This window comes from Arvicanthis niloticus, chromosome 20 (genome assembly GCF_011762505.2).
Source record: "Arvicanthis niloticus isolate mArvNil1 chromosome 20, mArvNil1.pat.X, whole genome shotgun sequence".
Lineage (NCBI taxonomy): Eukaryota > Metazoa > Chordata > Mammalia > Rodentia > Muridae > Arvicanthis > Arvicanthis niloticus.
This window is the reverse complement of record NC_047677.1, coordinates 40476087-40500324: the sequence shown is the minus strand read 5'-3', so window position 1 is coordinate 40500324 and position 24238 is coordinate 40476087. Positions and strand designations below refer to the sequence as shown.

Below are 24238 nucleotides of genomic sequence, written 5' to 3'. Positions count from 1 at the left end.
TAAACTAACAGGCTGGTACCTAGCATTAGTTTCCAAGTTGCCCCCCAACAAAACCTGAGCTTAGCTCCAATCTCTAGGCTAATCCTCAACAACACCGAGTTTCCAGGTTATATCCTCAATAAGACCAGTGTCTCCAGGTTATTCCCCCAACAAACCTGCACCCCCAGGTTACAAACCCACCCTCTGCCTAACGACCACCAATGCAGAGGGGAACAGAAGTTAAGTTTATGATATGGCTCCCAGCACCAGCCAATTATGTTAAAGGGCATAGTGCCGATTAAATTCTTGCTTACTTACTTTCCCTGTTTACTGTTTACTATAAAGCCTTGCCCTGATAGACGTTCGGGGCTCCCCCACTACCAAAACTGTCCTGAGTAACAGTGGTGCATTGGGTTCGGAGGGTGCGGGGGAGGGGTTGAGCTAGCTCAAATAGAATAAAGACCCTGCTGTGAGTTGCATCAGATCAGCTCCTGTCTGTTTTTGGGGGATCATTAACACTTCCCTGGCACAACAAAACTTCTGCCTTGTGGATATCTGTCAGATTGCGTGGTCATTTTTTTGGGACCCCCAGACCCATTTCTAACAGGACACAACATGGGGGGGGGGCGCCAAAACTGGCACTCAGAACTGTCTGCTAAAGAACTAAGGAAAGAATAAGGCACTGGGTATGTCAGTAAGTATACCTTAAGAATGTGGGTTACACAACTCTGAATGGGCCTTCCCCAAGTCACTTCAAGACACCTGAAAGTTACTCCGGGCAGCGGCAGTGCACGCCTTTAGTCCCAGCACTTGGGAGGCAGAGGCAGGTGGATTTCTGAGTTTGAGGCCAGCCTGGTCTACACAGTGAGTTCCAGGACAGCCAGAGATACACAGAGAAACCCTGTCTTGAAAAACCAAAAAAGAAAAAAGAAAAAAGACACCTTTAAGTTTTGCTAACGACACACATCATTTATTATGATCGGAGAAGAAGAAAGAGAAGTTTAGGGGATTCCCATAGAGACATAGCCCAGGAGTGCCTGGACATTGTCGACTAAAAAGAATCTCACCTATAAAGCCCCACTCTTAATGTAAGAAACGGGGTGTAGCTAAGGAGAGCTCATAGCAAAGGAGTGGACCCTCCCTCTACCCTCAAGGGAATTAGAGGAATAGAAGCCAGTAAGTGGTTTAAGAACCAACTCCTTTAGAGCACTCCTGAGCAGCTGAAGTTTGCACCAAGGAGGGAGCTGTTGTTCCTTGGTCGCCTGAGTGGTCATCGTAGGCATTGATTCAACACCTGTGGGCGAGAGACTGCGGCAAGACAGGCATCTTTCAGCTGGACCATGCCTCCCATTTTCATAGAGAACAAAGCAATATTGAGTGGGGAGATTTTTAAAATATATCTCAAAATATTATAGATTTTTTTTCTAAAGCCAGCATTAAATTTTAAAAGGAAAAGCCCGTAATGCCTAAGAAATTTAGAGACGAGGGTTCGCCTCCAAGAGGAGCGCATGTTCTCTCTGGCTTTGTCTCTTGTCCACGCATGCGCGTCAGCTGTTAGTGCTTGCCGAGGGAGAGCCAGCGTTCATTGGTGTGGTCTTGGACCCCCATATTGTTGGGTCTCTATAAAGGAAACACTTCATCCCTCCGTGATGAGGCAGGCAGTCTGGGAAAGGCAACAAGACCTGAGTCATCATGCAAAATAGACGTGAGCAGCAATGAGAAGCAGGATCAATAGGATCGCGCTAGCCTGCACGACTCTCTTCCAGAAGTGGCTCTCCAGCTCGTCGCTCCAGTCTTTCATCCTGTCTATGTGATCCTCGCTCTTTCTAGATGCCATTCTCCTGGACAGAATCTCTAAGGCCATTGACGTCTCGTTGGTCACCATTTGCTTCCAGGTTTCCTCTAACTCCTCTTTGGTGGTGTTCTCAGGGCCTGTCTTAGACTTGGGCTGTGAGTCGAGACCACAGAACAAGTCCCAGAACTTCCAGAAGCAGGTGTGGGCCTCCCCGAACATACCTGGAAAAGAGGGAATGGATGGTCAGGGGTCAAGTAGGCTTGACTTTGGAAGTCAGGGAGGCCCACCTTAGCAGCATGAAGTTCCTTGGACTCCTTAAATGAAAGCCTGTTGTCAGCCTGTGCAAGGAAAGTTCTTAGAGAAAACAAATAAAACACCGGGTGAGAAAGGGGTTTGGGAAGTATTGGGGTGCTGGTCGTGCCCAGATCATCTAGATTGGGCAGCCCAAGTAAGTGTTATAGGAACCCACTGTGTTATAACTCAATATGCCGTTACGATACTGTTCTCCATCCTTTTAAGTATAGGACAAGTAGTGGTGGCCTTTCTTCTTTCTGCACCTGTTGTCTTAGAGTTTGTATTCCTGCACAAACATCATGACCAAGAAGCAAGTTGGGGAGGAAAGAGTTTATTCAGCTTACACTTCCACATTGCTGTTCATCACCAAAGGAAGTCAGGACTGGAACTCAAACAGGGTAGGAACTTGGAGGCAGGAGCTGATGCAGAGGCCATGGAGAGATGTTACTTACTGGCTTGCTTCCCCTGGTTTGCTCAGCCTGCTTTCTTATAGGACCCAGGGATGGCACCACCCACAATGGACCCCCATCCTTGATGACTAATTGAGAAACTGCCTTACAGCTGGATCTCATGGAGGCATTTCCTCAAGGGAGGCTCCTTTCTCTGTGATAACTCCAGCTTGTGTCAAGTTGAAGCACAAAACCAGCCAGTATTCTTGCCCCTGAGGTCATTATGCTTTGGAGGACAGAGGGAACCCCCTAAGTCCTAGAAACAGACGTTGTTCTCTTTAGTAACTTCCAGGCCGTGTCTTCTCCTGGAAGCTCTAGTCCTCTGTGTGGCCAGCAGGGACAACTGCAGACACCAGGGCTCCAGAGGACCATCCTACAGCTATCCAGAAGGGGAGCCCAGTAACTTCAGAAGGCTGCCATTCTTTTCTCTGGGACTCCCAACTGGAGCTGCATGTTACTCCAGAGTCTGTCTTTGCTGATAGTGCTGGCTGGATCAGCACCATACTAAGGTCTATCCCACGACTCAGGGCCCAGCCTCTGCCTAGAATGTGACCTCGCCTAGCCACTCCTGGGAATAGGGCCCTGCTGGGTGACAAGGCAACTCCATTTCAGCCAGAGCTGGTTATGCTGTGACATCTGATGTCCCCCGAGCCCATGTCTTCTGCCTCTTGTCCCTGCAGCTGAGACTGGAGAGGCCTCGGGGACAGAGGCCTCTCCAGAGATAAAGTGGCTTCCATTTCAAGGTGGAGGAGACCTGTAGCCAGGGAGGACCAGCCGGTGACTTAGTTATTTCATTTTGTGGCTGAGAGTCCTGGTCCCCAGTCATCCTGTGGCTTCTGCTCTTAAATACCCATGGCGTTACTCTATGGCACACAGGCTGCAGAGAGAAGCATTGGAAATATTCGGAAAAGCCATCTAGTGATTCAGCCAGAGCTCAAAGGCACCTAACAGGTAAGGCGATATGGTGAGCATCTGGCTGTTTCATGGTCAGAGAGTGCACATTTTGAAGCTCCCGGGCTCGCTGACTTTACCTGACTGCTGGGCACCTTCTCTTCCCAGCTCAAAACCTGAAGAAACTTGAGGGAGGAATTCCCCACCATTGCCCTTCTTTTACACTCGAGTACTCCTCTCTCAATGCCGCGCTTCCGCTTCCGGTATGCTCCGCCAGAGGTACACTGTGCACTGTGTGTGCAGGGGGTGAGGGAGTCGGATGGGGGCCGCTAAACCCAAAGGCCAGTTCTTGAGACTTGACCTCCACCCGTCATCCAAACATTGCTGGGAAGTGTTTCTAGGGCACTAGGTTTTCCTGGATCCTTTCTCCCTTTCCGGTGCCCCCTCATCGCCTGGCTTTCCCATCCTTTGACCTCATAGACTCCACATGTGCGAACAACCCCAGAAGCAGTTTAGTGGGAAGAAAGCGAGCGATAGAAATCCTTCTATCTGGATGTATCTGGGGGGGGGGGTAGAATGATGGGGTAGGAGGTGTTTGGGGCAGCTGCCCCAGCTTCGGGGTCCACCCAGGATGGCTTCCGGAGGCTATGGATGTCCGTCATTACCTGGCTGGGATGAGAAGCTGGGGAAGGTCTTCCACCTCATCTCTTTGTCTAGAGTCACTCTCCTCTGTGGACTGTTACGTAAACTCCAGCAGAGACCATGGAGCTAGGTGTGGAGAGAGCAGGGTAGGAGGGTGTCACCATGGGACCTTGGCCTACAGACATATATCCAAGTTGGCTCTGCTTATCATCTTTATGACAGCTTTTCCCTGAGTGACTTAGGCGGCCTTGAAATTTGCTACTTACCCGGCTGACCTAAACTTGTAATACCTCTGCCACTGTCATGGCTAATTTAACTTTTGACAATGGAATTCACCCTTTTTGTCCAGACTAAGTAACACTGCAAGCAAGGTACTTGGTCAAGACCTTGCGCTCCGTACCTGTCTGTCTTGCTTCCTCTTGATTGACAGGTAGATACCTGGGACCCTTACTCCTGCCAACACCAATTCCTTGTGCTAAGTGCCAAACAAAGTAGGCTATAAAATGGAGGCAGTTCAGGCTTTGGAGAGCATGGGAGCACTTCATATGCTCATTACAATGAACAACTATTTTTAACTTCTCTAAGTCCAAGCTTTCTAATAAACACGTAAAACAGATGACCGACACTTGCCTCCTGAGGAGAGTAGGAAAGAGCTTCTGAAGAGGAGGTTGAGAGGGCCTATAGTCTGGGGCCTATAATCCTGTCCCATGGCCCTTCTGCGTGGACTGTCCTGACGGCATTGCTCTATACTGAGATTAGTGAACTCAGTGCTTCAGGGACAATAAGCCCTTTGTAAGTCTAACTCTCAAGCTTAAATGAATTTGTAGTTGATGGATCATTGAATCATGTGTTTATTACTAATGTTATTGTTATTGTTATTATTTTATTTATTATTATTATTATTATTATTATTATTATTATTATTATTATTATTACTGTGGTGGTGGTGGTGGTGGTGAGATTGTTGAGCCAACATTCAATTGCAACCAGGATCCTTTCTGGGATCCTTTGCCCATGGCTGACTGACTCTACCCGTGGTCCTCCCATATCCAGGAATCCAGCCAGTCCTCCCCCATTCCTGATTACCCTGGGACTCTTCCTCAAGCCTCGGTGTCACTTACATGATCATCTGGAATCGGTTCCGTGAATAAGGAAATAGCCAGTATGACCAGAATGGTGACCAAGAAAAGGCAAAAGCCAAAATAGAGGTAATGGAGGTTGCAGATAAACATGGGACACTGTCGCTCTCCCCCGCAGGTCACGGGTCTATAGAAAAGCTCGGCCAGCAGTCGGAAGACACCAATTGTGGTTCCCAGAATCAGCCCCCAGAAGGCGCCCTGCCAAAGAAGCCGAACAAGAGTTAGACGGGCAAGACAAAGGGCTTCTTCCCCCCTTCGCTGATGAGCTGGGTTCTAAAGTTAAGTGTCTTGTGATGGGGGCATCAATACCTTGCAGATGAGAGTCTGAGCAAGGGAGGAGATGCCAGGCTGTGGCACTGTCCCTTACATCGAGCAGGGGACTTGGGAAGAATTGCAGATGCTTTTAACTGAGGCATCTCAAACTGTGTATGAAAAGAGCTGCATCCCTCTTTTCCCTACGTGGGAGCCCAGCTCTGAGAGCTCATGCTCCAGTCAAACCCAGGAGCCAGCTCCAGCTCACTGCTTTTCTATGCTCTTCCCCATCATCCATCCCTCAGCAAGTCATGTTGGCCTCTGCTTCCAAACTGTGTCCTGAATCCAGTCCTTTCTCGTGGCCCTCACCTCCTCCATCTTTTCTGGTTCAGGGGCCCACACCTTGTTCCCAACTGTCCCCTGGCTCTGCAGGAACTTCTACTAGAGAATGCCAAGCCTCTCCCTGGACCCTCCAGTGACTTCTCAGCACCTGTCACCAGGATCAAGACTCACCCCTATAGTGTGCTTCATCCCTACGCCAGCAATCCCCAGTTAACTGTGAAGCCAGCCCCCTCTACCAAAAGGAGTGGACGTATGACTGCTTGTGGTGCCTATCAACACATCAAAGCCCATGATGGCCTCTGGACTCTCTCCGCATCACAAGTCCCTGTTACGCACTTCAGAGTCTGTGCTGGCATGCTCCTCCTCCTCTTCCTCACCCCAACTGCCCGCTCTGTAAAGGTAAGGACTAGATCGTGGCTCAGGAGTCGAATCTAGAGACTCTTTCGGGCTGGGGTGGATGTAAGACAGGATCTTGAATGCAAGTGAATAGTAACACGGGGTATTTGAAGAGTTGTGAGGCAGGGTGGGGTGGGGTGGGGTGAGGTGGGGTAGGAGAGATAGCTTCACCTGTTAAGAGCATTTGCTGCTTTTGCAGAGGACCCAAATTCAGTTCCCAGCACCCACTTCGGGTATCTCACATCCTGTCTCCTCCTCCCTTACCCTAAACCCTCTCCAGCTCATGGACTTCCCTCCCCCAAATGACTCATTCTCCTTAATAACCCTGTTATCCCTGCTATGCCCCTCCCCCACTCTGTCCCTATGTCTCTCTATATACTTTCTCTCTTCTCTCTCTCCCTCTCCGTCTCACCCTCTCAGCACTGGCCTTGTCCAGTCTACTTCTTTCTCTCTCTGTTCTGGATTCTTCCTGATGCCCTTGGTTGTACTCTCTCACATCTATAATAAAAAGCTTCTGTTCATCATCTGTACCATGGAGTGGTCATGCCATTAAGTTTATACATGGAGGATTGTTGATAAAATAAACCATTCATTGAGACCTTTTGGGTTGGGGAGGGGGTCTTGGGGCATTGGGGGGAGGTTGTCTTTCTCTTTCTTTTTCGTCTGAAGCGTAACTGAAGAGTCGGTTCAAACAATCATCTCAGCACAGAGAAAGCAAAGGCATCTACCGCTGTAATTCAATATAAAGTGTGAGCTCTCTCCATGGACAGAGGCCACGGAGGGGCAGTTTCTTAGAGGCAACTACTCAGCAGAGGGGTCCACTCGGGTTTTTATCACTTCCACAAGTTTAAGGGAGATAGCTTCTTCTGGCAGGGACAGAAGTGGGTTGCTTTACAAAGGGAAGAAAACAAAGGAGATACATTCCTTTCCCTCTGTGCACAGCAGTGCACAACTCCAACTGGGAAAGACCAACTCCCCTGGGAAAGAGGTCATCTCTCAGAAAGCAGATGATGCCCTCCTGTGAACTCCTGATACCCAAGGAACCTCGCTAAGGCGGCTCTTGTAAAGATATCTGGGGTATGAAGATGGCCCCTTGCACCATTCCACGTGAACACCCACCTGCTCGTTCACCCTCTTGCAGAACACGGCCAGCAGAAAGACGGCAGTCACGCTTGGGGTCAAGCAGCTCTTAAGGACCTGCATGTACTCAAACAGTGTCTCACTGGGTGCCATTTCTATAATGGGGATCCAGACAATGGTGACCGCGAGCAAGATTATAACAAAAAACCTGTGAATTAAACCAACACTCGGTGATTGATTTGAAGATTTTTCCTTCCTGCAAAGAAACCCTGCAAACCCTAACTAGTAGCTTTTTTATGATTATTAATATGACTACTATTGTTGTGGTTATGATCTATTTTAGGAATAGTTGTTTGTTGAGACTATATATTCATCAGTGTTTGAAAGAAATGCACTACAACGTCTACTAGAACCTATTGGATCTACAATGCCATTTGAATCAGATGTTTCTCTGTTTTTTGGTAGAATAAGTTGGAAAGACTAGACTATTGATGTTGCCCACGCTATTAAGTTGGGTCTAATCTGTTTCTTTGTAGTTGGTGGTGTTTGTTTTATGAGGTTGAGCTGACCGGGATTCTTCTCTTGATCATTTTGAAATGACTCTCTTCACCCTTTCAGACTAACTTCGAAGTCTATTTTGTTCCAATAGTAATACCTTATTTCCTAGTTTCAATTGCTTGGAATGCTTTCCCCCGCCCCCATCCTTTTACTTAACATGGCACCCATTTTGGTGGTAAAATACATGTTTTGAGGCAATGAAGAGATGAGTCCCCTTGAGATTTTTCACCCCAGTCTCGGAGGGTGTAGGCCGTCGACCAGACTCGGCAGGCCAAGACACGCACGCCAGCCAATCTGGCCAACATGGCGCCTGCCTAGGCCTCTGGTAGTAACTACCAGTGCACTGCGCATGCGCAATTCAGTTTGGCTCCAACCCCTCCCGAACGGGGTATGCTAATTAAGTACCACATTCTGACCAATCACCCCTCCCGGGCGGGGTATGCTAATGTGGTATGCTAATGAAGCACTGCAATTTGACCAATTGTGCACCTCCATGTGCTTCCCCACCCTCCCAGGGCTGAGGGTATATAAGCAGCCCATTCTGGGCATTCGAGGTCTCTCCCTGAAATCTAAAAGAGCACTTCTACAATAAAGGCTGTTGAGAAGGATCCGGTTTGTCGTGTCTTCCTTGCTGGTCGAGCGGGGCGCGACAGGAGGGCACAAGGTCTCTGTGCTCACAAATAAGCACTGGGAAGCCGGGAATATTAAACACGCATGCATACTTGTCTTTTTAAAGGAAGAGGTATATAACCTGTTTTCTGCCCACAAAGCTTGGAAAGGAAGTGGTTAACGGGCTGGTGATCTGTGCTATGTGTACAGCCTGGCCACACTTGGCTCCCCTAGAACCTTCATGTTTACCTCAGTCATTCTCCCTAAGAACCTTATCTTGAGCACTGTTTTTTTCGGTCAATAGAACCCACCTTTATGGGTGAAGTCACATATACTTTACAAAGAGCAGAGGTGGTTAATAGCTCGGTGACCTTTGTGCTACCTGTATGACTGAGATCACCACTGGTCCTCCCCCAGATCCTGAAGATGTCACGTGTAGGCAATCCATAGAACCCATCTTTATGGAAGAGATCTGGAGTGGAAATTTCTGGTTACATCATGTGATGCAGACTCATGTGATGTTTTGCTGAGGCAAGACCGGTGAGAGGACATGTGATATTTGGAGAGAGTATAAATAGGACTTGACAGGCAGTGGTGGAGCACTTGCATAGCTATGCATAGCTTGCTAGCTGTTCAATGCTTCATTGGTCTTGAATTTTCACTGATCTTTACTTGGTTGAGAAAGGCACGGCAGAGAACTACTCCTGCCATTCCCTCTGGGTCTGGTCTCTCTCACTGACTCCTGGTGATTTGGGAGAGACCTGGCTGTTTTTGCTGGATCCTGCCACTGGTGCTGATCTGTGGTGGAATTTTTGGACTAGTTTGTTGGTATCCTGACACTACTGAACTGGACTGCCGGTATCCTGACAACAGAGATTGGAATCACCACAAAGAACTACTTCTAAACAGATCCACCTCCCCTTGCCCTATTCACCATCTTTTCTCCCCTACCTTTGGATGGTGGGCTAGAAGGGGCGGGTTGTCAAAGCATGTGAGAACCCTATTAAAGTAAGTTTTGAAATATCTAAGCCTACAGAGACCACATGTACTTTACAATGTGTTTCGATGTGGTCAAGCCTTAAGTTTTTTATACTGTGCACACAGAATTAAGCTATTACAGGAAGCTTTTTTTTTCTAAAATTGTGTCATACTTAAATATGCCTAAAGTATTGAAAAACCAAATATATATATGCCTAAAATAAACTGTTCAGTATCTGAGTCTCAAGTTTAAGCTAAAACTGGATATTGAGTTGTGTTGAAATAGACCTCCTGCTTGCTTCATGTGGACCAACACTCTGTTGGATGTGGTGTTTGCTGAAATACCACATGCACACACCAGTCTGCCAGTCTGTGTCTCTTTATTGCAGAATCAATACCGTTAGTATTCAGGGTTCTTGAACTAAACCCCAATTCCTGTCACTTTGCTGAGTCGGCTATGTTTCATATTTTCTTACTTCTTGTTTGCTTACCAGCTCTGCTGGGACACTTTATTCTTCCCTGTAGCCTTGTGGATGCATTTTTTTCTCTCTTCAGTTCAAAGGATTCCTTCAAATACAGTCTGTAGAGTTGACTTAGTAGTCAAAACTTCCTGTAATCCATTTTTTATCATGGAGAAGTTTTTCTTTCTCCTTCAATTATAGAGGATAGTTTTGCTGGGTATAGTAGTCTGGTTTGGTAGTTTTGTCTTTCAGAACTTGAAATACTTTATTCCAAGCACCTCCTCGTTTTGAACATTTCGTTTGAGAAATGTGCTGTTATTCTGATGGGTCTGCCTTTGTGTGTGACTTGGTGTTTCTGTCTTGCACCTTTGAATATACTTTCTTTGACCTATATATTTAATATTTTAACTATAATACAATATGTGGAGAACTGACTTCCTTATATCATGCAGCCATTTGTATTCTCCTGAAATTCACTTGAGAGTTTGTATCTTCATTGGGCCTTTTAATTATAATTAAATTATAATCATTTGTTCAAATTCTTTGTTTGGAATTTCATCTAATCCATGCTCATTAGAAGCTTAGTAATTTCTTGGAGGGCAAGGGGGGAATCATACCAGTTACATTCTAACTTATAATATTAAGATTATATTGTCTGAAAAACTTTCTTTTCCCATTTAAAACAAGAAAAGTGAAAGTTGCTTTCAACAGTTTTTCTCAGGATTAAGGAAATTAATAGGTCAGCTTATATGAATATCCCTTGATGGACCATTTAGGAGAGGTACATTAAACCACGCTCATTTTTATTCTCATTATAACTAATACTTCCCTTTTTAAACCATATGGAAACAGTATTCCTTGTGACAACTAGCACCTTATAATTGCAAAACTGCATAAGAATAACCCCCCACCCACCCACATGGACTGAGAAGAAAAAAAAAAAAACAATAATTTTATGTCAAGTATTAACAGCCTACTTTCCAGGCAGTCACTGCCATGGCTGACTGACGTGACTGGACACTTCACCTGCCAGCTATCATGAGCTCCTTCTCCGTGGCGGTGGGCCGAATCCAGGTGTAAATGTTCAGTGTGAACAGGGCACTGGAACTGTTGAAAATGGAGGTTAAGGATGACATAAGGGAAGCGCACACTGTGGACAGCATAAAGCCTTGCAGGCCTGGAAGAAAAAAAGAACACATTTCCTGGACTTCCAGCTCTCTGACAAGGCCAGAGAAGACCTCTGCCCCGAAAGGGACATTGCCAAACACCAGAGTGTGCTCTCAAACACGCAGCCTGGACAAACCTGGAATGGAATTCCGCCTAAGAACACTGTGTTACATTTGTTGGTGACAGGACAATAGTTTCCTGTTGTGCCCTTACAGAATAATGGGAGTTGCAATTTCTTGGACGGTTAGTCTGCACCAGGTTATATTACCCTTACTTACTACAGCCCTGCGAGATGAATTGTTTATGTCCCAACTAGGCGAGGTCCTTGCTGGAGACAAGAAGTACGGCTCTTCATCTGTGAAGTGGGCAGGCAGTGCCTACCATGAGGCCCTTAAGATGTAGGTGTTAGGCTGCAGATTTGAGGATGAAGGCCAAGATGGCATGAACCAGGAGGTCCCTGCCTTTCTCCTCCAGTCAGGAGTTTACCCTCCCAAAAGCCTGGGGAAGATAGGCCACACAAAATAGTAGACAAAGCCAACACCTAGTTCTGGATTCCAAAGTGATCAATGGACCTAAGACCCACTTACAGGGCCCTAAACTCACCTGATAAAGCTATTCTCATACCTTACCAGCACACCACCACTCACACCTTCCTTACCCTATAGAAAGCTCATACACCTGCCCAGGGGCAACTTCCTTGACCTCCTCCTGTGAGACCAGGGAAACCCACCGGAGAGCTAACCTCAATAAACCTGCCTTTATACATTAATTTGGCTCAATTTGGCTTATTGAGTCAGTGGAGAAGCCATGCAGTACAGAAGGTAGGTAGATGAGTTCACACCGAGTCCAAACAGAGGTACAGCTCTATAGAGATGTACCAGCTTGGTACCACTACCTGCTGGCCTGTTGGTGGCACTGCTCTGCTTAAATTCTTTTGTTTGTTTCTTTTGGGTTTTCGGTTTTTTCAAGACAGGGTTTCTCCATGTAGCCCTGGCTGTCCTGGGCCTTGCTCTGTAGACCAGGCTGTCCTTGAACTCAAAGATTTGCCTGCCTCTGACTCCAGAGTGCTGGAATTAAATTCGTGCACTGCCACTGCCTGGTTGAAAGTTTCTTTGTGCTATCAGGAGAGTCCAAAGGTAACCAGCACCCTACCCGGAAGCTCCCTGTGGCAGTATCTCAACTAATTTTAGTGGGGCTTTTAAAGCTAGAAGACACAAGACTGGGACAGTGCCTGACTGAGTAACTGCCTGACTCTTTAACTAACCCCACGGTATAACAAGCAGTTTGAGGACAACACTGTTCTTGCTGGTGTTTTGTGTTCTAGGGGCTTACAACAAGACTTACGCTGTATGGAACCAGTTTTCTGAATAAATGAGCACGTGACCTAAATAATGCAATCAAGTGTGTATAGGTTGTGCCTCCGTGAGGATGTGTACTTCAGTGAGGGAAGGAAAGAGAGGGCCAAGGCCTTGCTCCTACCCGAGTGAGCAAAGTTTGTTGCAACGCTAACTACTCCCAACACGCAGCTTGCCTCTATATGCAGAGTGATGGACTGACAGGTAAGGAACCCATTCCTGTAGGCTCCTCCCACCTGCCTTTCCAAAGGGAGTCATGGAACCCTCAATGGAGAGGCCCACTCCTTACCAGGAGGCATCACTCCTAAGACCAGCACTGGGTAAGCCAGGGCACTACAGCCGGTTCCTTGGCCACAGAACTTCTGGCATTCTGAAGGCACAACACATGCCACTTGATCTGCAGAGAGAAGTATGGGTTGGATCAACATCCTGGTTGAAGAGTTCTCAGTTCTGAGTTTGGGGGGAAGGGAGGAAGCGGATTAGGAATCGTACTCGGACAGGTAGGTGTCCGACTCCTGATCCACCGTAGGGTTATCCAATCCATGATCCTTCTATATAAAGAAAGAACAGGGACTCGGGATCCAAGAAGTCAAATGCTCTGTCCTTCTACTGGCCCCAGAGCGAGCCACAGAACCTCTGCAAGGCTTTCAAAGGCCCTGATGAAGTGTTAAGGAAGCCCGTGAACCATCCACCACGTAATAATATTGGAACTCGGAAATTCACTACCCTTTGCCCCAAGATGGGCATAGTTCAAAGTGATAAATTAGGCTCTGCCAAGTCATGGAGAGCAGAGAGGTCGATTTTCTACTTATCAAAAAGAAATATCCATGAGATTGAATGGCACTGCGAGATTACTGAAGAGCAAATGGTGAGACGTTGAGTCTCTTCTCTATTAAAGCTGGTTGGGGGCTTGGGGGGAGGGAGGAATGGGCATACGGAAGGAAGCATGTCGGGGCAGACCAAAGGGTGAGGTGGAGTGAGAGATGGCTGCCGCCCTAGTGACCGAACACTAAGCCCTGTTCTCCATTTTCTTTGACCTTGACAGAAACACTTAGCACGATGTGGTGCTAGAATTCGCCCATGCTACCTGGGCTGCTAGGGGGTTTTTTGTGTGTGAAATTAACACAAGCTAACATCATCTGGGAAAGAGAATCTCAATAGAGAAAATGTCCCCCATCAGACTTACCCATAGGCAAATCTGTGAGTCATTTTCTTAATTAGTGACTGATGGGGGAGGGCCCAGCCCACTGTGGGCGGCGCCACCCCTAGGCAGTGGGAGGTTCTGGATCGTATAAGAAAGCAGGCTGAGCAAGCCTTGAGGAGTAAGCTAGCAAGGGGTTTTTCTCCACGGCCGGGGGTGGGGGTGGGAGCGGGGGTGAGGGTGGGTGTGGGTGATGGGGAGGATGGGGGGGTGGTCAGTTCCTCCAGGTTCCTGTCTTGAGTCCCTGCCCTGACGTCCCTCAGTGATGGCCTGTTACCTGGAAACATAGGATGAAGTAAACCCTTTCCTCCCTCAAGTTGCTTTTAGTCACGGTGTCCAATCACACCAACAGAAACTTAACTAGGACACCACTCTTACGGCAATGCCTATCAGAGTAACTGTTCCCTTACCTAACCAATAAGCAAGACTCGTAGCCTGAGAGACAGGTCAAGCTAGCAAAAGTCAACATGGGGACGAAATGCATTAATGGAATTCTGATCACCCATTAGGAGAGGCAGGCAAGTTGTTAATAGTGTTTAGTAGAACGAATGTGGGCCTTTCTTCGGGTCTTTCTTTCTGAAGCAGCCTCTTCCAGGTTGTGTCTTGAGTTCAGCCAGCACTGTGGGATGCTCAGTCTGGGGCTGTGAGAAACAACTGTCTCAAAGAGATCCGGGTTTCGCACCGGAGGCATGCGGCATGAGGCCTGCGATGGGACAGAGCGGCCGGAACTCCTAAAGACTGTGTTCCAAAGTTGTGGCTGGGCCTCTGGTGCGGAGGAATGTGACTGTGTCGTGGGGGAAATGCTTTTATCTGTTCTTTACTCTAAAGAGCCCCCCCCCCCCAGGCAACCCCAATAACCGCTACGCCGCCATGAGAGACGCCTCCGGGTCGCCCAGAGAGTGTGACAGAATCAAGACTGTACCTGGGAACAGGATACGGCTGATCATCCCCGGCATTACCATGAGGAACATGGGCAGCAGCTTTAAGTAGCCGCACAAGAGGCAGCCACCTTCCATGTGAAGCCTGCTCTTTCCTGCCAGAAACCGCTGGACAGAAACCTGCAGTGGAGAGAAGAGTGGGTGGAGTCATAGGTGTATCGAGGTCGGCACAGATAAGATTCTTGTCTCTGCTGCAGCAGCGTGGTCTGCTGGGGTTTGCTAAGATGCTCAGCCTTCATCCGTACATCTTTGGGCCATCCACAGTTGGAGAGACAAAGGTTACAAGTGAGCACATATTGCCCCATACACAACTAATGGATGGGACAAGGTCATCATGTTTGATTTGGGCTTCACTGCTAGCATTACATGCCAGCCATGGCAAGGTAAGGCTCACCAGCCCCTGGCACGGGGAAGACATCCTCCCTTCTGCCACACAGAAGGAGTAGGCCCTTATGAGTGATGAGGATAAAGGCAAGACTGTGGAAATAACCAAATGTTCAAGGGAAGCTTCATTCAGCCAGGGCTACATAGGCAAACCCTGTTTCATGAAAGAAAAGAAAATATGGGTTCTTCCATTGTTTGGGGACCAATTCCTTGGTACTAGTGCTAAAAGAGACATCAGTGATGTCAGACCAAAGGGAACAGAACAGCCAGAGGGTGGAGAACCACTTAGAAGGGAAGGGAAGACAGTAGACAGGGTAGAGCGATCAGGCCATCCAAATAATTTAATAAGTGTCATATTTTTAAGGAACATGCCTGTAGTGACTGGTTGTGTGTGTCACCTTGACACAGGCTAGAGTTATCACAGAGAAAGGATCCTCCCTTGAGGAAATGCCTCCATGAGGTCCAGCTGTAAGGCATTTTCTCAATTAGTCATCAAGAGTGGGAGGGCCCATAGTGGGCGGTGCCATCCCTAGGCTGGTGATCTTGAGTTCTGTAAGAAAGCAAGCTGAGCAAGGCAGGGGAAGCAAGCTAGTAAGTAACATCCCTCCATGCCCTCTGCATCAGCTCCTGCCTCCAGATTCCTACCCTGTGTGAGTTCCTGTCCTGACTTCCTATGGTGATGAACAGCAATGTGGAAGTGTAAGCTGAATAAACCCTCTCCTCCCCAACTTGTTTCTTGGTCGTGATGTTTTATGCAGGAATAGAAACCCTGACTAAGACAATGTCCATGGCGATTTAAAGGCACAGGATACAAAGTAGTGTGTACACTAGGATATTCTTGTGTCTAGAAAAAAGAACCCACCAAGAGTAAATCAATGTGCTAGTGTGATTTAGCAGTAAGAGGAACAGCAGATAGGATTTAATATTTTTAATGATTATGGAAGATTAGAATTATGACACTGCCTCATGTGAGAGAGCTATGGGCAGCTGCGTCCAGCCTCCGGGTGGACAGATGCCAATGCTAAGTGTATGGAGGGAACACAGAGTACATACAGTTCCTGGCCACAGAACATCTGGTGTCCCATGGAAAGTACCAAACTTGAAATTGTAGAAAAAGAAACACTCTGGAAACCACCATTGACATTAGAACACGTCTTCTTGAGATTACAGAGGGAAAGAGAGTGCCATGCAGGGATAAATGGAACTGTGGGTTTTTATAGTTACTGAAATGGGAGAAAATGTTCCATCCAGGAGTCACGGTGAATCCTGAACAGAAGTAGGCACGGAACAGCTGGTCTCCTGTGGAGCCGACGGCACAGAGGCAGAAATGGCTCCCTAAGCTGCAAGGGTCCACCAGGAGTCCTTAGCTCATCGGCCTATTATTGTCAGCTGTAAGTGATGAAGGGTCACTTTAAGATGCTGGTGAGTTACACTGTTTACAGCTTTCCTTCTTACTCAATTAAAAGTCTTTATTAGGGCGTTTGTCTGGCATCGTTAAGATCCTGGGTTCCGTCCCCAGCATGGCAAGTTTGCTTTCTCTTAGTCTCCTTCACGGCTCAGGCAGTTATGGGTTTGACTCCTGTGCTTTTAGCTAAGTAGCTTTATATCTTCAACACGGAAACAACATAAAGTAAATTAATATTCCTCAGGTCTTTCGCATGATTCAGTGTCTTCAGACAGATTAACGACATTCTGTGGTATCAGCTTATTTTAGTTTCCTTATGTTTTATTGGTGATGGTGATGGTGACAGTGATGATGATGGTGACGGTGACGGTGATGGTGACAGTGATGGTGACGGTGATGGTGATGATGATGGTGACAGTGATGGTGACGGTGATGATGATTACGGTGCTCGAATCAAATTCAGAACCTTGAAAGCTAGGTAGAGACTCTATGACCGAGTTACAACCCTAGCCGTTGGCTTCATTGGATAAGATCTTTTTTAAGTCTTTGAAAATTTCACACATGTCTACAATGAAATATGATCACATCCATTCCACATTGCCACCCTGCAACTTCCCCTGGATCACCTCCAGCATATCCCCTTCCCGAGTTACTGTCATTTTTTTTTCCATAGTAAGTCACCAAGTCCTGTCAGTGCTGCCTAAAAGTTCATGAGTGTAGCACCATCCGCTGGAGGATGGGCAACCTACTGTCGCCACACCTCCAAAAAGAACAGTTCTCACAGAGAAGCTATCACCTGCAAATGGCTCCTCAGTTAGGGATGGGTTTTTTCCCTCGTCTATAATGGAATTTTGGCTGGCTTAATTGGTCAGCAATACAAAAAATAAAACTGATAAAAATCAACAGTTCAAATGAAAGAAAGCCAACATGGAAAAAGCAGAGGCAGAGGGAGGGAGAGAGGAGAGATCAATGCCACTTAGGATGTTTGAAAACGTCACGGGGAGACATTATTTTTATGATGATCTCAAAATAATAAAGCAGGGGCGTTGTGGTGCACACCTTCAATCCCAGAAACGCAGGGGACAGAGACAGGCAGATCTCTGAATCCAAGGCCAGTCTGGGCTTGTACATTCCAGGACAACCGATGTAGAGTGAAAAATTATAAAGGCCATTTTATGAAATATGTGTAGATTTCTTTGCCCTTAGACCTGGGCAGAAAAGTGCAGATTCCAGAACGAGGAACTGAAAATAAGATTTCAGGCCTTCACTTTCCCTGGGGCACATTCCGGGTGGAGGACATTATTCCCTGAATCAAGCCTCAGGCAGTAGGCCCGCCTATGGGTGGAAAAGGCCCAAAGCAGGAAGACACATTCCTGACCATAAAAAATACAAGCCATCTAGGTGGGGCTGTGACTGGAGGAAGTGAGAAATATTTTGTAATGACGGTATAGGGGACAGTGATTTGGTAAGACTACATTTTTTGAGAAAAATGATTGTACTGAGTAATTTCCATGGCTATTAACCTTTCAGGGTGGGTTTCTCTGGAATGTTTCTCTATTCTTATGTTATGTATCCTTGGCAACCCCTCACCCCCTCCCCACTCCCCTGGTTTGTGGTTTTGCTCTTTAAAAGACCCCTGACCCATCACTCTGGGCCAAACCTTGCTCTTCGGAGAGAGGACTTGTGGTTTGACCGCCGGCCAATTTCCCTAATAAAGCCTCTGCTGATTGCATCCAGGTATGGTTTCTTGTGATCTTTGGGTGGTCGTGATCTCCTGAGACTTGAGGAAGGGTCTCCCGAGTATGGGGGTCTTCACCAGGACTACCTAGAGGAAACACTGCTTCAACAAAACAAAATAAACCACACAATATAATATAGAAGGAAGCCAAGGAAGCCACGGTGCGTCCTCCCTACCATGTTGGATTCTGTTTACAGGAAAAAACAGGTTCAAAGGTTTAGAAGGAAAGAAAGGGAGCAGTATAACTAGACAAAGTATTCTCAGCTGACCCTTAAGCTGATCGATCCTGAGTGATGTAAGAGGGCTGGTGGACCCACAGTGAACAGGGGGAATTTCCGAACACTGAGATAACAAAATAGAAATGTTTCAGCTGTAACTTTTTGGGTTATTAGTAACTGTAGAGTGAAAAATTATAAAGACCATTTTGTGAAAAATATGCAGGCTTTTTCTTTGCCCTTAGACCTGAGCAGAAAGAGTGCAGGTTCCAGAACGCAGAACTGGATGCAAGATTTCAGGCCTTTACTTTCACTGCCCCCGGGACACATTCCGGGTGGAGGGCATTATCCCTGAATCAGAGGACACTTGCTGGATTAACATTCCTCAAGCCTCAGGGTGGGGCTATGGCAAGTGAGAAATAGTTAACCTGAAATAGTTGGTAATGACAGGGTAGGGCACAGTGACATGGCAAAACTACATTTTTGAGAAGAATGAGTATGCAGAGTGATTTTCACGTGGCTCTAAATCATTTAGGGTAGGTTCCTCTAAAATGTTCCACTGTTCTTGGTTATTCCCCCCCCCCTTTGAGGTTTTCCCAGTGTTACAGCCTGCTAATGTTCAAAATTTGTAAAACAACCAATCATGTGTAACTGCAAGAAAATTCCTTCCTTTCCCTACCCCATGCTAAAAAAAAAAAAAAAAAAAAAAAAAAAAAAAAAAAAAAAAAAAAACCTCAGCGCTTGCTGGTCTTTTGTCAAAATTCTGTATCTGCGTGAACGAGCAGTTTTGACCTAGGCTAGCCAACTTTCTCCCTAATAAACCTCTGCTAATTCCATCCAGGTACAGTGTCTTGTGAGTTTATGGGTGGTCGTGACTTCCCGAGACTTGAGAGAGGGTCTCCCTATTTTGGGGGTCTTCATAACATTCTTCAGTGTCAGCTGGTGATAATTACTTCTGGGAAGTAGAGTATGAGAACCTGAACTTAATTTCACCTTACAGGCAAAAATGGAGACAGGATACAAAATGGCTACATTTATGTTAAAAGGAGCAGGCCTCAGTAGAGGCCATTAAAGAACTGGGCTGACTAAAGATTTACCTAAGGCTAAGTTTAAAAGTTTCTTGGGTGGGTGGAGGAAAATTTAAAACAGCACAATGTTCAGTCAGTGGCATGATTGTTTAAAAAGAACACAGTTGGACATAAATAAATTCAAAAATGTTTGGAGAGGAAGAAAGAACACCAGGAAGCTCCCTGGTACAGCCAGGAGGTACACTGAAGAGAGGATGTAATTGTTAAGGAGATTAGCACCATGGGGAGGGGCCTGATTCATTCTAGAACAAAGCAAGACTCACCCAGCTAAACTTCCAAGACAGCCTAAGGCATTTTCTGCTCCTAGAAAACAAATGGATTTTTGTTTCGTTTTGTTTGCTTGTTTGTTTGATGTTTTTTGAGATGTGGTTTCTCTGTATAGCCTTGGCTGTCCTGGAACTCACTCTGTAGATCAGGCTGGCCTCAAACTCAGAGATCCATCTGCCTCTGCCTCTCAAGCGCTGAGATTAAAGGCATGCGCCACCTTTAAAAAGCTGCTACCGATGCAGTTCTCAAAGGGGCCGGGGTCCATCCTGAGCTGGTAACAGAGCTTGACTTTGGAGGCATGAAGAATGCAGGAGTGGATCCGTGGGTCCCTCCTCCAGTCTCACAGAGCCATTGAAGCCGGGCAGTGCGTGACAGGGGAGGCCCTATGTGAATGTTCCAAGAGGGCAAGACCCCCGAGGGCCCATTGCACGACACTATGAAAGTGAATCCTGGGTTTCAGTGAAGACCTCAAGATGTTAGAGGTGCCAGAGCCGTGGGATATCTTCCAAAGAGAGCTTCACACAGGGATGGAGCCAGCCCGGAGATGTATCCTGCAGGCTGCAAAGCTGGTGGGACATAAACATGTGAGCCCTTTGACAGCAGATAGATAATTACAGCCTTTGCTGTTTATTCTGTGGGTTTAACATGTGCTTCCTACAGAATTACATCACCTTCTCCTTCCCTTCCCTCCTTCCAGTCCCTCCCCAGCTACCTGGCTCCAGCCCCTCCCTCCCACAGATATCCCTACTCTCAAGTTGACCACCTCTTCTTTATTATTGTTAAATACATAGGCGTGTTATGTGTATGCACAGATATGTGCAAGTACATCCTGCTGAGTCTAAACAAACACATAACATACCAAGCTACATCACATCATGGACCAGACCCATGCCATCACATTGAGGCTGGACAAGGAAAGTCAGTAGGAGGGAAAGGGTTCCACAAATAGGCAGGGATAGCCTCTGCTCCACTGTGGGAAGCGGCTACGCTCTCACCATTACAAGGTGGCGCTTGGCATAGGCATTGCTTGAGAGAAAAGACAACTCCATATATGGAGTTGTATGCGCTGAGAGGTGTGGTTGCCCAATCACCCCACCTCGCATCATTGAGAATGGCCAATCACCAGTGACTTTGTGGCAGCTGCTGATAGGATTAAGGCAATGTTTATAAGGGGCTGTGGGAGCTGGGGAGAAGAAGAAAAAGAAAGAGAAGAAGCTCATTGTACAGGGATAGCTGAATAACCGCTAAGAACACGGTTGCCGTTGTCTTATTCCACGAGTCGGACATGGGTATCGACACTCCACCTGTTATGATTTCCACAAGAACACCAAGCCACTCCACCATAACATATATGCAGAGGACCTAGGTCAGACCCCTACAGGTTCCCATGAGTCCCAGTCAGGTGATTCTGTAGATGATTCTAATGTGTCCCTGATCCCTCTGGTTCCTCCAATCCTTTCTTTCCCACTAATAAATGTAGTTCCTACCTCTTGTCAAAGAGGCTTCTTTCTGCAGCAGATAGAGACCACTAGAGATGTTGTCTTAGTGTTTGATTTGTGTGAAGAGACACTATGACCAAGGCAACTCTTATAGAAGAAAGCAGTTAACTGGGGGCGGCTTACAGTTTCAGAGGTTTGGTCCGTGATCATCATGGCGGGAAGCGTGGCAGCATCCAGGCAGCCATGGTGCTGGAGAAGGAGCTGAGAGTTCTACATCTAGATCCACAGGCAGCAGAGAAACACTGGACCTGGTTTGGGCTTCTGAAATCTCAAAGCCCTCCCTCAGTGACACACTTCCTCCAACAAGGCCACACCCACTCCAACAAGGCTATACCTTCTCAAGCAGTGCCACTCCCTGAGAATACGCAATCAAATATATGAGCCCATGGGGGCCATTCTTACTCAAACCACCCTAATTACCCAACCCTCAACTGATACATCTGCAGTACAGCTTCTATACCTAAGGCATGTGGAACATTGAAGAGAAGGCAGAAATTTTGTGAGAGCCAGGGTATTAACACATGTTTCTTCTTCTTCTTCTTCTTCTTCTTTTTTTTTTTTTTTTTTTTTTTTGGTTTTTTCGAGACAGGGTTTCTCTGTGTAGTCCTGGCTGTCCTGGAACTCACTCTGTAGACCAGGCTGGCCTTGAACTCAGAAATCCGCCTGCCTCTGCCTCCCAAGTGCTGGGATTAAAGGCGTGCGCCACCACCGCCCGGCGCATGTTTCTTCTATGTGTGTCAAGAAAGCTTCACCCACAGAAAAATCTCAACAATATTGCTGCTTAAGCAAAGCCTGAAAAATGATACCACCAGCTGACATGCCACTGTAGATGGGGGAAATTTCATAGTGCCCCAACCCTAGATGAAGGGTTATAAGCAATCAATGGCTATTGATTGTTTGTTGTTTTTTTTGGGGGGGGGCGGTTCGAGACAGGATTTCTCTGCGTAGCCCTGGCTATCCTGGAACTCTGTAGATCAGGCTGGCCTCGAACTGTTGGGATTAAAGGCGTGTGCCACCACTACCGCTAATCAATGGCTATTGAGAAAAAGAGAATCATTCTTCTTCAGTCTCAGCCCTGCCCCCATAGGTTACCTAATCCCAAAATCCTAAGTGGGCAACCCTGAACACACACCTGTAAGCAACACTGGAATCATCAGAATATATATATGTATATATGTGTATGTATATGTACATTACATACATACATATCTATATACATTACATATATATTACAGATATATAAATATATACATGTAATGATAATGTTTTTAAAAATATTTTTAAAAGGTCATGAACTGAGGGTGACATAGGAGGAGTAGGAAGGGGAGAGAAGGAGGGCTATAAATTATGTAAATACAGTACTCGTGTGCAAAACTCTCAAAAAGAATTTTAAAGGCATAAAAGACATCAGTAATTTATAAAACAGAAACACACATGGAAGTTTTATATAAAGCTAAGGCTCCTAAATCACAAAAGCTTGAGAGTACTTCAATAAGTATCATAAATACTTAAACAAGAATAAATTTCACCATTTATATCAACTGGGGGGGGTATTTCTTACAATGTTATTGAGGCAACAATTATAGATTAGGAAGTGACCATGAGCAAACAGACCAGCCTCAGTGGCCTGCACATGCGGGGACACTAAAGGACAGTCACTTCAGTGATCATGTGTTTAATTACCTGATCAGCACACCCATAGAACAGAGAGACAGTAGTGCCTCCTAAGATGAGTCCAGGCCAAGGGATGTCTCCAGAGACACAGCTTCGGAAGATATGGAAGGCATCCTGACGAGGCATGTAGCACTCTGGCTTGGCAGTCCAGTTCCCCTGCTGGATCTTACTTGGGATGGCTTCCGAGTACTTACTCACCAGCTCCTGATACCCTCCCACTTCATAAAAGGCTTTGGAAACAAAAACAAAAAAACGTATTTATCAGTTCCTTGATGAGTACCATAAACCACACAACTGAAGACCCAACGTTGGAAATAAGACCCGGTGTGACCGTCTGTCTCCCACTATAAACTGTAAGATTAGCATATGATCAACACATTATGTGTGCAAGAAAAGACTAGCACACTTCCTGTGAGAAGAAATTCAGTGGACACTGAACTGTGTGCTCAGAACCCCACCTCTTTTATCTGGTTTCAGAACCTGTTGGGGGCCGACTTTTAGCAGAAAGCGGCTATCAGCTTTGCAGCCATCTTGAGCCATATACCCTGACATGAGATTTAAATTACAATAGCCTACAACAGTTGAGAACACTCCGATAATCTTGGTTTAGATACCTTGAGATTAAAGGTGTGTGAGATTAAAGGTGTGTAATTTAAGAGTATGATTTAGAAGTATAGAGATCAGAGTTAGAGACAAGACCTAAGGGCATGATTAAAGGTGTAACTTAGAGGCGTGGCTTAGAAGTAAGACATATAAAATGCAGAGGCAGACAGTAGGATTCAGACATTAGGGAGACACAGCGGAGAGAAGACATTAGGGAGACGAGAGAGAGAGAGAGAGATTCATACATATCAGACATTAGATAAAATCTGGCCTCACCCTCGCTCTTGCTGAACCCCCGACCTGCAAACCGGAGCAGCAGCTTGGGCCGGGATACAGTGGCCGCCCAAACGTGGGTCGGCCCAGGCCTCAACATTTTGCCTGGGCTGCGACGTTTTTTTGGCCACCCCAACGTGGGACTAGTGCGGTCCCCAACATTATTTTGGCGCCCAACGTGGGGCTAGTGCGGTCCTCAACAAGAACCCTTCTTTCAAAGGTGTGCGTGCTTTAAGTAGAATGAGTCAAATCATCCCCTTTCCCAGTCTTCCAGAGAACCTGAGCTTAGTTGACATTCCCTGTCTCCTGGTCAACGACCAGTAACTGAGGAATACACACAAGCCCCTTGCTAGACTAGAGAGAATATACTCTAGGATTCTGATGAAGATGTCAGAAGTATTACTTCCTTCTTCTGGGTTCTTGTTAGTGCAACATCTGGGAGGTCTTCTGTCTACCTGGTCCATTCATAACCCTGGATCCAGCCATGCCTGAAGGCAGTGTGCTCCTGGGATTTTTATCTATAGAAACTAAAGACATTGGTTTCACACCAGTTTTTAACTGAAATT

The 24238-nt window shown here is 46.5% G+C and overlaps 1 protein-coding gene across 1 annotated transcript in view; it reads right to left on the bottom strand.

The window, feature by feature from the left end:
• Nucleotides 1–924: 924 nt before the first annotated feature.
• LOC117724806 (solute carrier family 5 member 4-like) overlaps nucleotides 925–24238 on the bottom strand; it is a 45091-nt gene continuing 21777 nt past the window's right edge. The window contains exons 8-15 of the mRNA XM_034524728.1: nucleotides 22806–23026; nucleotides 14511–14646; nucleotides 12677–12784; nucleotides 10892–11042; nucleotides 7299–7467; nucleotides 5172–5387; nucleotides 4074–4176; nucleotides 925–1995 (exon numbers count right to left, since the gene is read on the bottom strand). Coding sequence (XP_034380619.1) covers nucleotides 1670–1995; nucleotides 4074–4176; nucleotides 5172–5387; nucleotides 7299–7467; nucleotides 10892–11042; nucleotides 12677–12784; nucleotides 14511–14646; nucleotides 22806–23026 — 1430 coding nt within the window. The 3' untranslated portion in view covers nucleotides 925–1669. The remainder of the gene's footprint in view (nucleotides 1996–4073; nucleotides 4177–5171; nucleotides 5388–7298; nucleotides 7468–10891; nucleotides 11043–12676; nucleotides 12785–14510; nucleotides 14647–22805; nucleotides 23027–24238) is intronic.